Consider the following 14,325-nt stretch of genomic DNA (forward strand, 5'->3'; position numbering starts at 1 on the left):
TCATAGTTTGTGGTGCTAAGTTTTAGATTTGTATTTTGGAACCGGAAGGAGTGTTTTATATTACCTTTAAAGAGAGAAAAGCTTAAACCAAAAGTTAAAGTTGCTTTCTGCCCCTGGGCTAGGGAAACAATGCTTTGAGGGAACTGTAACTGGAATCTTTGGGGAAGCAGGATGTATTGGATGCATTAATATAAATCAGGGTTAGATAGAAGGTACCACAAAGAACTCAGGCTGAGCCTGGTAGAGCCAAATGAAGGATTTTAAACAAAGGGACAGTTGGCCCAGAGCCAAGATATTTCTGTAACTTGTAGTACGTATATGAAAGGAGGCAGTTAACAGGTAAAGATGTGCAAATCTAATAGTCCAGCTTTTCTTCCAAGTGGAACTGTTCACTTAGTTTCACCCACTGCTACTCAGAAATCTCGGGATGGCAGATGTGATGCTGTACGTCCGCTGGCTTCAGGCCTCATTGTTAATTAAGAACGAGACTCCAGCAATGTGGTTGCAAACTGGCCACTAGATGGCACTTTGCCTTTGTACGTGATGGGTCCCATGGCATCCTAATAGAAAAAAAAAAAAATCCACTTGAGGTGGTAGGATATTGGGATTCCAGAAGTCATCTTGGCAAATTCATTTAACAGTTTTCCCAATTTACAATCTTTCAGTCCATTCTGAGGTAAGACCAAGACAGTGTATCGATTTTCTTCTAAAACCTATTCTATTATGCAAATGAACATTTAAAGTGCCACAGAACCCTCTGAAAGCATCTAGTTTACACTGAGACCCAACAGCAGTAGTGACAAATACTGTTATCTCAAACATTATGTGTAATGACATCAAAGTGTAGTGATTATACACAGAAAAAAATTTAAACATGAATTTATTTCTTAAATTTACTTACAGAATTAGAGCTGATACATAGGGAACATTTACAATAACATTTAGAGTTATGTCAACATAAGCCCGATACCTACGGTAACAGCACATGCAATTCACTGTAGAGGTAAAAATACAATACTCTCTCTAGACAAGCCGTCTACATGGAGTAGACTAGGCAGGGAAAAGAGGAATTGAACGTGAGAGGATTGCACTTACAAGTACAAGGGACACAGCTAGGATATAACGCGGCTACAGACCTAATGCTAGGATATGAGGAGGCTACACTGTGCTGTAGTACTAGCAAATTGCACACCTAGAGTATATTCAATAAACATATATTAAGACTAATGAATTTTCAAATATCTGCCTTTAACCATTTGACATCACATTTTAGTATTCACGTTACACCACTTGACACATGTAGTTACCATTCAGACAAAACTGGTCTTTAAGGATAAAAGATGTAGAACATCTGTCTCCACTGGTCTTCAGTACATTTTCATCAACTTTAAAGTACTTGGTAATGAAGTTAAACTAACCCACTTGAAGGAGCTGCTGACAGCAAAAAGCTCTTAAAAATTAGGAAGAACTGGACAACAGAAGAGCTCATCCCGGGTTGCCTTCTTTTTCTTTTTAATGAAATGTAGAGAATATCATACTAATGCGTAACGGTAGCACGTACAAAAACAAAAAGATTATCCAAAAGACAGTACATTTGGCTTTAGAAAGTTGTTCTTACAACTGAATTGTTTGTAAATATTATGCAAAGGAACTGTCAGAGACCAGCTGCTACTTTATACCTTCTTTAAAAAATAAAATTGGTCATTGTCATGGATTTCAAAGTTTTTTTTCCTTTATGTCTGCTCTCAATATAGGGCTTGCTTGAACCCAGGACCTGATCAAGAGTCACATGCTCTTCTGAGCCAACCAGGCATCCGGCCATGACCAATTTTAAGTTAAACATAAATAGCTTGCCATTTTATGGCTCCATAGTTCCAATTTATAGAAAAGTGCAATAAATTTTTTTAAAGCAATCTTACTTGGGCAATAGACTTGGACACGACCTGCAACAGAAAGCTATCCCAGTAATTTTTACCAACTGAACTTTAAAATTTTTATGTAGGTTGTTATATTGACATTTTACCCATTTCAACAAAACAACAGGTGTATGGATTAAAAATTTGTTCTTGAAACCAAACACAGGAGAATAATGATGTGGAATATAGCAGAACGGAGGTTCAGGCCTGGTCAGCACATGCCAGTTAAAAAATATTTTAGGGAACCGTATCACAGGATTATTCTTTGTCATGATTTTAACTAGTTAACTACATGGCTAGCAAATAACCATTTTAAAAATTTTGATTTCTACTTCTGAAGATATTTTAGATGTTTTACTTTAAGGATGAGCTTTCGTAAATAAAATTTTACAAGTATACTTCTACTTCATTAACCTTTAATGTCACAGTTAAGTTAGGAAGACCAGAAAACCTCATGTGTAAAGTTGTAATTAAATGAACAGCTTTGGTAGAGAATAGCTAGGTAGATGTCAACACAAGATATATGAATGGCTTTTTTTTTTTACTGACACACTGGGTACGTTCTTGATGCTGTGACTGGTAAGTGCTGGCTTAAAGTTTGGTAGCTTCCCCACGGTTACTCATGCCTTCATAAGGGATCGGGGTAGGGTACCAACATACTGCTAACAGTCAAATTACAACAATACATGGCGCAAATATGCTTGTTTCTGAATCCTGTATGAAGGCATCAGTAGCAGCGTATTAGTTCTGTGTACAGAGAGGCTGTTTTCTGATGCGCCAGCACTTACTTACTTAAAGGAAATTTTTGGATACTAAAGATCAGAGTAATCCCTCCACTAACTTATATATAGTTTTCACATAAAGCAGATCCATTTCTCTGCTTATCTAAAATACAATTTACATGCCTCAAATTATCCTAAGACATGGCTCAGGAAGGTAATTTCGTATTTTAAACAAGTTTCACAAATGCTTGTCTCTTTCTGGGCAAAAGATGTATATCACCTATTAGTAACCCAATATATTTCCTGAACGCATTAGCTGTACAGGAACTATCTGCTTAGTTTGTGTAAAGTGCTCTTGCAGCTGGGGGGCGGGGGGCCATGCACTCACGGTACCATTTTCTATCCAAGTTTTCCACAAACAGGGTTGCTTACACAGTGGAGGACTTCATTCTCATCCCTAGAATAGGAGTTTACATTTTCTAAGTGCCCCCATGTCCAAACTTCACGCTCCAATTCTTTGTGACACTGCAAAGGAAGGTTATAGCTGAACATGATGACAATAACACGACTACTTACTTGGAGGAAATGAAAATTCTTGACAGATTTTTAACAAGATAAATCTAATCCTGATTTGGATCAGGCTTTGACCAACTTAAATGGTGGTGGTGCTATTCTCCTGTAGTGTGACTTCTCTGCCTAGGCCTCCTCATCTACTTCGCATCCTGTAATTGTACAAATCTCACGTTGCATCTGCCCTGTCTCACAAAGACCCTGTGTGCGAAAGAACTCTGAGACATATTAGGCCAGAATACAAAGGATAAAATTTAACAGGAAGTCTCATATGTACAAAATCACATATAATGAGCAGAATTAGATTTCAACTGTAAATGTACAGCAGTTTCTGCTAGCCTATTCTTCTTGAATAACCTCTAGAAACCATTTTAAGTGGGCCTGGTTTTTGTGACTTAAATATGACAAAAAACTGTAACATACTTTTTGCAAATATACTTGATAACATTTGCCTCCTGTCAAATGTGGTGGGTAGGGTAGGCTATGGCATAAATGTGAAAGTGGGGTTAGTGCGAAACTCGGGAGCCCTGGCTCGCTCACCTCTGGGAAGAAGAGAGCTCGGATGGCTGGGAAGAGGTTTAAAATCTCTTTAAATCACAGAACTAGCAGGTGTTAACACACTCTCTCTTCATTAAGTGCCTCTACAACAGGGTACTCCCTGTGATGTTAATTAACATCAGCATGTACATTTTTGGATGGGGTTGTGCTTTGATTAAGTAGTGCCCGTGTCTTCTCAGTTTGTTTAAACACCTACTAGAAGAAAAAAAACCTTCCAATCTTGGCCTACTTAAAAATAAAATCAGGCATATTAAAACACATTTTAAGTTGAAGATATAGTACATAAAGTGCTTCATCAAATTCTCTGAACTTTTAACAAAAAGGGTCATATACAAAAAATGGCAAGTCTATAAAAGGCAAAGAATTTTTAAAATGGTTAAAATACTTTGGCATTCATTCCTAGCTTTTAACTGGGCACTCTTAACCGCTGAATTTGTGAAACAAATCTTCAAACAGATTGTGAATAATGACAAAGCAAATTTTTGAAAACTGACTTATGACTGTATAATGTTCAAAAATATATTTTTTAATCTGCAAAATTAAAACTCTAGAATTCCATTTATCTAGTAGCCAGCATCATTACACCAATGGAGAAGAATGTCTACTATTTCATGTTGGCAAGACTATAGTCTTGAATTATAATTCAGCCCACTATTTTTTCAGTTGGTTTTGGTCAAACAAAAACTGGGTTCATACACTTGTGCCACCTAACAGTCTCCATACGCTGTCAGCTGAGGTGGGGGGCCTAGACCTTGGTCATCTAATTTTTTATCTTAACTCTATCTCAGCCACTTTATTCGGTGACTGTTTCTCATGAAAAGCAGTAGAGCTGTGCTAAGTACATCACTGCTTATTTTTTAAAGACCATCTGTTACCTAACGACAGAAAATTTTACTTTATAACTTTCAGATAAGCTTTTTGTTTTTCATCAGTGCAAACATCCTGAAACAGCACAAAATCATTCAGCTATTCAGAGGATGAAGTCAGTTTATGTAGTGCTTGAAAGTAGAATCCCAGATATTCTGGAAGGGAAACAGCCCATGTGGGAGGCCAGTTTATTATGGTCCTTAAGGGCAAATGACCATCTTCAGTGAGCGAAGATTATTTTTCTCTGAAATAACAGTTAAAGTTAGCTTTCGTTTACAGGTACTGGTGAAGTTTTAACCGGACCCAGTCTCTCACTGAGGCATGTAGCCACCTCGTCTGACAGTCTGGGGTAAGTAGCTTTTCGGCATTCCTTCATCAACTTCAGCCTCCATCCCAACGGTTTCAAATCTCTCTACCTGTCCTTCAGTATGTGGACCAAAAGCCTCTGCTACAGAAATTTCTTGAAACATTTTCATTTGCCCAGATCCACAGGACTGTGAAATATCTGAAATCTGCTGTTTGAGTCTAACCAAATCTTCTTCATTGACTGATGAAACATGCTTTGACCTTTCAAAATGTGAAATATCTGGACTGGTTTCACGCTGACTGCAGTTCTGTTTGAAATACTGTTGCCTGGACAAACTGCCAACACTGCCATCTGTGTTATCCACCAGCTGTAGGTCCTCTGGCCGCTCTTCAGAATCTAACAAGGGCTGAGTGGACTCGGATCTTGAGAAGACCTGGACTGATGGAACCTGGTGTCTGTAGCCACTGTGCACCACTGTGGAATACTGGACGGTGCCTGAAGTGTTCTGGGCAGACTCATTTTCATCACTGCTAGAAATGCTTGGCCTAGAGGATGACATGCACGAAGACCCTCCAATACCACTGCTGTGTCCTTCAGTACTGACTTTTTCCTTCTTGAATAGGTCTAATGATTTCAGATCTTCTGGAAAAGGCTTTTTGTCATTTGCTGCTTCTATTTCCACAACACTTACATCAGTGAAATTGCCATCTGAATACATTTGATCTTTTGAATTAAAATTATGCTAAGAAAGAAAGAAAAAATGTATTATTACCTATGGCATAGTTTCATTTAGAAACTGAAATATATATGGCAAATTCTAGTTAAAGCCTTAGAGAAATGCATCTCTGAAACTTCTCAGTAATTTGGGGCAGACATAATCTATATCACTAGGCACTGGGAACCAGCTCAGCTGCAGATACTGTGAAATGATTCTTAGAAGTATGAATCAGAGTAGACGTCCTCTGAATTCCCAGTTATTAAATTTTGATAAGCTACTTGTGTACATATAGTATTTCATTCAACAGAGCTGCAGACTGGACAGAAAAACTAAACATGAAAAGTTCAGAGAATTTAGTCTAGGTTTCTAGAAACCACTGCAACAGTATGAAACAGGTAGACTGTTAAATTTGATTTTAAGATCCAATCCAAAATGCCTGCCTTATAACATTTACCATATAGTAGTACTTACATATTGTTTTCAATTTGCAAGTTCAACGAAGTATTTTTCATGTTTACTGAACAGAATAAAATATTAGCATATTAAAATATTCTTTATCATTTACTTTTCAATTTGGTCTTATCATTTGGTTCCACTCTATAAAAGCACCCTGAAATGCCCATGTATAAACAAGTCCGAAACACTTTATCTTACCCTCGGAGGTGTATGAGGTGACCACTGGGCAATATGACTCTTTGAAGGATCTGGAACATTAGGCCAGATATGTTTTTTAATTCTGGAGAGAAAAGAAAGAAATGTGTGGAACCACATGTAATAAACAATGAATAGTTCTTTAATTCCAAACACGAATTTAATCTAGTCATAATGAAAAACTAAGGAGAAATCAGTATTCAATTTAAAAAACTTAAAATTCCACAATAAAAACCAAAGTGGAGCAAAGTCACAAAACTTTATAGTACACCACTTCTCAACAACAAAACAAGCAAAAATGTTCAAGTTCCAACTAAAACCACATAACACATTTTCACATAGCCACCAGATAAAATGATAAATTTGACTTTTCATAAGAATATTTACCTTAATATAGTTCCTATTCCAAAGTTAGAGGTCTCTAAGTGTGTATAAGTATACAGGAAGTGAGTCATCTTGAGAATAAGTTCAAATATAAAAACAGAAAATTAAAATCCTAACAGACTGACTCCCCTGTGCAAATAACTATAAAACCTACACGTAATGTATCCGAATGTATTTCAGTTGTTTTACTTAAAGAAATTGAATTTAAAAAAATTTTTAAGGTTTATTTTTGAAAGAGAGAGACAGAGTGGGGGAGAGGGCCACAAAATCTCAAGCAGGCTCCAGGCTCTGAGCTGTTAGCACAGAGCTGGATGAGGGAGGGGCTCGAACCCAAAAGTCCTGAGATCATGATCTAAGCCTAAATCAGAAGCTTAACCAACTGAGCCACACAGGTGCCCCAACAAACTGAATTTTTAAATTAACATTCTTCCCACAAAGAAAATCTCAGCTCAAACTGGCTTTATGAATTTTAGCAAACCCTTCAACGGATATATTCATATAAACTCTCCAAGAAAACAGAGAATGTAATGTGTCCCCATTAATTTGAGGCCATTTCATTTTATGAGATAATCAGTATCACCTTGATTTCAAAACTAAATGAACACACCACCAAAAAGGGCCAGTATCACTCATGAAACAGCCATGCAAAAATTAACATACGGAATCCAGAAAAGTCTAAGAAATGCAATGACAGTTTGATATGTGGAAAAAACCCAGTGGATAAAATTCAACATATACATGTAGGAAGGAGAAAAATCACATGATCATCTCAACAGATGCCAAAAAAGCATCTGGCAAAACTCAACACCCAATCATGACAAAAACTCTCAACAAAACAGCAATTATAAGAGAATCCTCAACTTAAAACCAACCTCACATGCAATGGTCAGAGACTGAATGCTTTCCCCCTTAAAACTGGGAATAATGCAAAGTTATTACTTAACCAGTCTAATAAAAATAACTCAAAGGATAACATCAGAATAACTATCTTTACGTAAGCAGCAGGACTATGTATGTGGAAAATGCTTAGGGGCCCAAAACGGTACTAGAGTAAATGAATTTATCAAGGTCTTAGTATACAAGGTCATTATACTTAAAACAAAATTAGCTACATTTCTGTTTCTAGCAATGAACAATTAAAACATAAAAATTTCTAAAAACGCCACTTACAATTGTATAAAAAATATTTAGGAAGGAATTTAACATAAGATGTACAAGGCCACCTACTGAAAACCAGGTAACAGTGCAAAAGAAAATTACAGAAAATCTAGATAAAGAGAAATTAACAGGGGCTCCTGGGAGGCTCAGTTGGTTAAGCATCATCTGACTCTTGATTTTGGCTCAGGTCATGAGTGTGAGCCCCCCAAAGGGCTCCATGCTGATAGGGCGGAGCCTGCTTGGGATTCTCTTTTTCCCTCTTTTGGCCTCTCCCCCCTCAAAATAAATAAACTTAAAAAAATTAACATGTTAATGGACTGACTCATGTGACTTATAAACATTGTGAACTCATGTTCAGATAGTATTTCCCCCCAATTTGATCTGTACAGTCGATAAAATCTCAATTAACATTGTACTAGGTTTTTTTTTTTAAAGGACTTTCCTTTTCATATAAATATCAGTATCAGCTTACCAAATAACCTAGTCAAAATAATTCTGAAAAACAACCTATTAAAAAATTCTACTAACTGCTCTCAAAACTTAAAGAGCTATAAAAATCAAGACTGTGTGGTATTGGCATGACTAGACACACAGATCAATGGAACAGAATTGAGAGTCCACAAATAAATCCAAACTTAAATGGACAATTGATTTTGGCAAAGATATCTAGGCAATACAATGGGGGGAAAAAGTATTTTCAATAAATAATGCAACTAGGTATATCTGTGGAAAAAAATCCCCTTACTTCACACCATGCACAAAAATTAATTCTGAAAAGATCACAGACATATGGCTAAAATATTTAACTTACAGAGGAAAATAAAGGAGAACATATTTGTGACACTGACTTAGGCAAAAGATTTGCTACATAAGACATAAAATCCAAGAATCACAAACTGATAACATGAACTTCATCAAAATTAAAAACTTGGATTTTCTAAAGCCAAAGCCCTAAGACCAGACTTTCCACAACATATTTGATAGAAATTTTATCACCAGCAATATATAAGGAACTCTTACAGCTCAACAACCCAATGTAAAAATGGGTATAAGATTTCAGAAGATATCACAAAAGAACAGAGGTAAGTGGCGCATGGAAAGATCCATTACTGTTTACTAGGGAAACGGAAATTAAAACCACAGTGAGGTAACATCACACACTGATAACAAGGTGCTAAAATTAAAAACCACGACAGTGCCAAGTAAGAGTGCCAAGTAACAACGAACCCTCATGGCGCTGGTAACAAGATATGACGGTACATCTGCTCTGAAAAACAGGTGGACAGTTTCTTATGAAGTTATATACGTGCTTCCTAAGTTACCCAGCAATTCCACCACGAGGTATTTACACAACATAAACAGTAACATATGCCCACACAAAGATCTGCTGGTGAATGTTCATGGCAATATTATTCCTAATAGCCCCAAATTAAAGAAGCAACCTGAACTTCCATAATAGATGAACAAATTTTGATATATCTATACTATAGACTATTCAATAAATAGAAAAATATTAGTATATGCAACAATATGGAGGAGTCTCAAAAACATGCTAAGTGAAAGACATCCTATAAAAAGACTACATATTATCTATTTATATGAAATCCCAGAAAAGGTACAACTACAGTCACAGCAGATCAGTGATTACTGGGGGCCAGGGGTTGAGGGAGAGGAGAGATGGTAAAACAGAAGGATGAAACTTTTCTGGGTAAAAGAAATTGTATCTATCTGGATTGTGGTGGTAGTTATATACCGATACACAGCTATAAATATTCATCAAACCATACACTTAAAATGAATGAGTTTCACTGCATGTAAATTATAGCTCAGTAAACCTGGGGGGGGGGTAGGGGAAGAACTGCAAAAATACAAATAGGGGTACTTACAGGTCTCGCTTATTAAAGCAGAACAATACTCCCAAAAGGGTTGTCAATAGAAATGCTAGGCAAACAGGCACAACTATGGCTTCAATTTCTCCTTGAGCTAAAAAACAGAAAGGGGTAAGAAAAAAATGAATGTCAACACATGTGCTAACAGAAATAATGAAACTTCCCAACCAGATGGCTGTTGAAAAGATAAAGTACCATCCTGTTTTTACAGGCTTTTCAAACTTAAAGATTGTTTTCTGCCACCTGACCCCCTTGGTAAATCACATCCTAGCCCCTTGTACCTAACACAGTAACCTGGCCACAGAGTAAGCATAAACTCTATGTTGGTTAGGGGAATAAAATGACTAGTTTAGTTTTCTGGACAGACAGTCTAACCAAGAAGTTAGAACTTTCAAACCTAACCACTTACTACATTTATGATCTGAACTCAGCAGAATCTTATCAAATTCTTATTTTTGAGATCTGTGAGTGCTGGGCAGGAGTGGAAAAGTTATAAAACAATCTTAATAAGTGAAATACATATGGAATCCTCTATAGGGAATAAAAAAAGGTTCAGGAAAATTTGTAACACTTATTCACAATTTTAAAAAAGATGGTGTATCTGGTATACAGCTAAAAATTTATAAGACTCTCAATACAAGGAGTGGCAGAAGTAGGAATATTATCACCTAAAAACAAACAAGTCTAAGATTTCTAAATTAGCAGATAATCCCCAATCTGCATTTTTAAAGAGGGCTTACTTAAGCAAATGAATCACTACATGGACAGTTTATATTGGAGATATTTTTTAATGATTTACCTTTTGGCTGTCTCTGGCTAACTCTTCCAGCCTCTTTATAATTAGTCTTTCATGGGAAAAATTTATAAAAGTAATACTGCAATCATATACTATTTACTTAATCTAATCTTTGCACCATACATATCCCTTTACAAGTAACTTTATATTCTACAAAGCCTAAGAGAAATCAGATCAATGCTCGGAAATAAACTGGAGGCTGGCAAATATTCACTCTTGAATGCTGAGGTTTTCATATAGGTGCCAAATCAAATTCAGGCAGAACCTTTTATTACTGATGCCAAACTTACTATGTTTTCATGTTTTGGGCCTTTGCTCATTCTCTCCTAAGATGCCTTCTTCTGTTTATCCACATCTTAACTTCGGGACTCAAGTATTGACTCCTCTCTCTAATCTATGAAGATGAAAGTCCCCCCCTTCTAATTATCTTTAAATTCCTACTCTATTTACTGTCTACATGGCCCAATTGCCTTTCCATTTAATTACTTTACTTATGCTGTATTTCTTCAAATAAAGTCCTTTGGGAGTAAGGCCCATGTCATATGAAGATGCCGTAATAAGTCCATAAACAGATGAGTGAAAAGACCAGATGGTTAAGTAATCCTAACAAGTATGATCTAATTTGGGGGGGAAAAATGTATGTATATAAAATAATGGAAGGATATACAAATATGTTAAGAGATTATTCTGGATGAGGGTTTAGAAGTGATTTTTCTTCTGCTCTGCTCTGTATAGTCTAAAGGCCTAAGTATACAGTCTACTCTTCTAATGGACATCACTTTTATTACTCAAATATTTTAAAGGTTTATTTTCTGTTTGAAGATCAATTTCAAGTATTACTTGTTAGATATTTTATTAACATGTCACCACAAAATCTTATTCCAAAAACTATATTCATTATTGACAATCAGAGCAAAGTTCAGGATTTTTAAAATTTATTTTATGTAGTCACTCACTCATTCATTTTCTCATTCAGCCATCATTCAACAAGGAATACTGCTTACTATTTAGCATTCACTGTGTTGGTACTTGGGGGTGGGGGTAACAAATACAATTATAATAAAATAAGGTAATTTCTATAATGATTCAAAATGTAGTAGGAACAAGAAAGAATGCAGCTTAAGACTGCTTTCGGGAGGCTAAAGGAACAGTAAAACAAGAAAAAGTGAGAACTTAATGTGGGGCTACACACTGGGAAAAGACAGAGAAAACAATGAGAAGCACAGGGCCAAGGAACGAGATTATGAAAGGGCATGCAAAAGCAGTAATTAGAAGGCATGGTCAACAGGATTTTACACTTGGCTCACGTAAGCAAAAAAGACTCATGTGAGCAAAAAAGAAATTTACCACGTCCTTATCTAAATTTGTGGTTTTGGCAAAGAGTTGGATGGTTGTGGCAGGGAACAAGAGAAATGTATTTGGGAAAGAGAGTATGGTTGAAGTCACGGACAGAGAGTTTAAATAAGCAGATAATAAAATAAAGGGCTGAGAACAGTGATAGGGAAAATACAAACCATTTTCAAAAAGCAGAGTGAAAAAGAACCCAAGACGGAAGTATGAGAGGGAGAAGACTCAGGAAAGTGCTGTTATCTCACACACACACACACACACACACACACACACACACACACAAAGGTGAGAAGAACCAATGGAAGGGGAAGTTTCAAGGACAGAAAAGCCAACTGAGTCAAATGCTGAGAAGTACGAAATAAGACTAAGAAGCATGCACGGGATATGATAACTAAGAGGTCTTCCCTGAGTAACATTAGGGAGCTCTCAGTGGACTGGTGGGTTGGAAGCCTGATGTCAGTGGGTTAAAGACTAAGCTGAGGAAAAGAAGAAGTAGAGCCTGAGAGGCTGGACTAGTCTTTGCAACAACCTGCCTAAAAAAGAAGGAGTAAGACAAGAAGGAAAGAGACCACATTTGACTTTTGTCAGTGAAAAGATGAATCCATTTAGAACACTACACAAATTCTTTTGGCATTTCGAGTATAGATGAAATCAGTCAGGAGCAGTTAATAACAGAGTTGAGTTTTGATAGTTTAAAGAAACAATCCAAATCAGATAAACAATGCAAAACCCGTAATTTACAAACAATACATTTCTATGGCTCCAAAGATGCACTTTTAACAAAATTTTAGCTTATTACCTAAGTCCATATTTAGTCTGGTTTAAAAAAAAAAGAAAAGAAAAGAAGAAATGTCATTATTTCTTACCAAACTTTGGTGTAGTAAAAGTGAATTCTGGGCCATCCTTTCCACCTTCATCTGTGTACGCTGCCATTCGTACCATGTACAAAGTGTCACTGGTCAAAGAGGACAGTGTATATTCTGTGTGGGAGGAATCCACATTCACAGCTGGAAGAAATCAGTAAGTGTATTTTATTCAACTACTCAATGTTTCTGCTTGATTTGGCTTTTGACACAACAAAAGTATTAAAAAGGAATGTTTTTTCCAGAAAATTGTCTCATCTCTGCCAGAATATTCTTCTCCTATAAGCACAACACAGTATTTCTTTAGTTTTTTTAAAAATGTTTTATTTATTTTTGAGACAGAGACAGAGAATGAGCGGGAAGGGGCAGAGAGAGAGGGAGACACAGAATCGGAAGCAGGCTCCAGGCTCTGAGCTGTCAGCACAGAGCTCAACGCAGGGCTTGAACCCACGAACGTGAGATCATGACCTGAGCTGAAGTCAGAGGCTTAACCGACTGAGCCACCCAGGCGCCCCAACACAGTATTTCTTTAATAGCCATATTCTCAGGTGTCTCTTTCTGCAAATAATATACTATATTTAAGATGTATAACATAAAAAAGGTGAGACTTCACATTTAAAAGCTTAAGAAAAAACCGAGTAATTCTTAATAAATACCAGTTTCATTTCCAATGATGGTTCTATAAAATATAGTATAATTTCGGATAAATCCATTCTGAACATCAACAGGAAGTTGGTCCCACTCTAAGACAGCTTCATTTTTTCCCACCTTTTTTGTCCGAACAGTAGGTCCTTTGGAAGGTGCTGAAACAGAATAAAGGTATTTGATCAATGAAAATTACTATGATTTAGTCATTAGGATTTACTAAAATCTCATCATTATACTATTTGAACATTATGAGACATACCTTTATTTTTAAAAGTCTTTAATACAAAACTCAGCATATTCAAAGAAAATGAGTTCTGACTTACGAGCTTGTTTAAGGTAGGCCTTTATAGACTCGGGGCTTCCTGGTCCATCAGTATATACTGGAGTAACTGTTATCAAATAACATTTGCTCTCTGCCAGGTTTCCTAAAGAAAGCAGGGCAGAGTAAGCATTTTTCCCCACATAACAAAAAAGTCTAAATTCCATTATTTATTGTTACATTATAAATTCTGTGCCTATTGAACTTTCTTTGAAAACTACTGCTTTTTAAGTAAGCATTGCCTTTTGTGTACTGGATTCAAGCCTAACTGAATAAAGCTTTTCATGAAAGTAATAGCTCACTTTTATTGCCAATACAGTGGACTAAAAGATATATTGTCAGTAAAAGTACTTGTATTTATATCCAGGATTTACAAAACATTGATCTCAAATTATCATTTGTCTTACACTCTTACACTGTTTGTCCATCTTAACTAATTCTCTGAGAACTGCCTAATGACCCACTTATTATAAGAGCTAGGGGAAGCATTAATGGCCCTGGTTTTTCAAACCGGGGGGGAAAAAAGTGCCATCTCCCTCAGAAATATTAAAAAACCATCTTGAATACCTCCTTTATTTATAATCTCTCCAAATTAAATCTTTTTTATAC

At 36.3% G+C, this 14,325-nt stretch overlaps 1 protein-coding gene across 3 annotated transcripts in view; it reads right to left on the reverse strand.

Annotated features, from left to right (window-relative positions):
* Positions 1-863: 863 nt before the first annotated feature.
* The window catches only part of IL6ST (interleukin 6 signal transducer), a 54,145-nt gene continuing 40,683 nt past the window's right edge, over positions 864-14,325 (reverse strand). For all 3 annotated transcript variants that reach the window (XM_029942256.1, XM_029942255.1, XM_029942257.1), the window contains 6 exons: positions 13,721-13,822; positions 13,406-13,552; positions 12,753-12,893; positions 9,738-9,834; positions 6,313-6,394; positions 864-5,682 (listed from right to left, as the gene is read on the reverse strand). In XM_029942256.1, the coding sequence (XP_029798116.1) occupies positions 4,945-5,682; positions 6,313-6,394; positions 9,738-9,834; positions 12,753-12,893; positions 13,406-13,552; positions 13,721-13,822 (1,307 nt within the window). In that variant the 3' untranslated portion in view covers positions 864-4,944. The remainder of the gene's footprint in view (positions 5,683-6,312; positions 6,395-9,737; positions 9,835-12,752; positions 12,894-13,405; positions 13,553-13,720; positions 13,823-14,325) is intronic.

This window comes from Suricata suricatta, chromosome 6, assembly GCF_006229205.1.
Source record: "Suricata suricatta isolate VVHF042 chromosome 6, meerkat_22Aug2017_6uvM2_HiC, whole genome shotgun sequence".
Lineage (NCBI taxonomy): Eukaryota > Metazoa > Chordata > Mammalia > Carnivora > Herpestidae > Suricata > Suricata suricatta.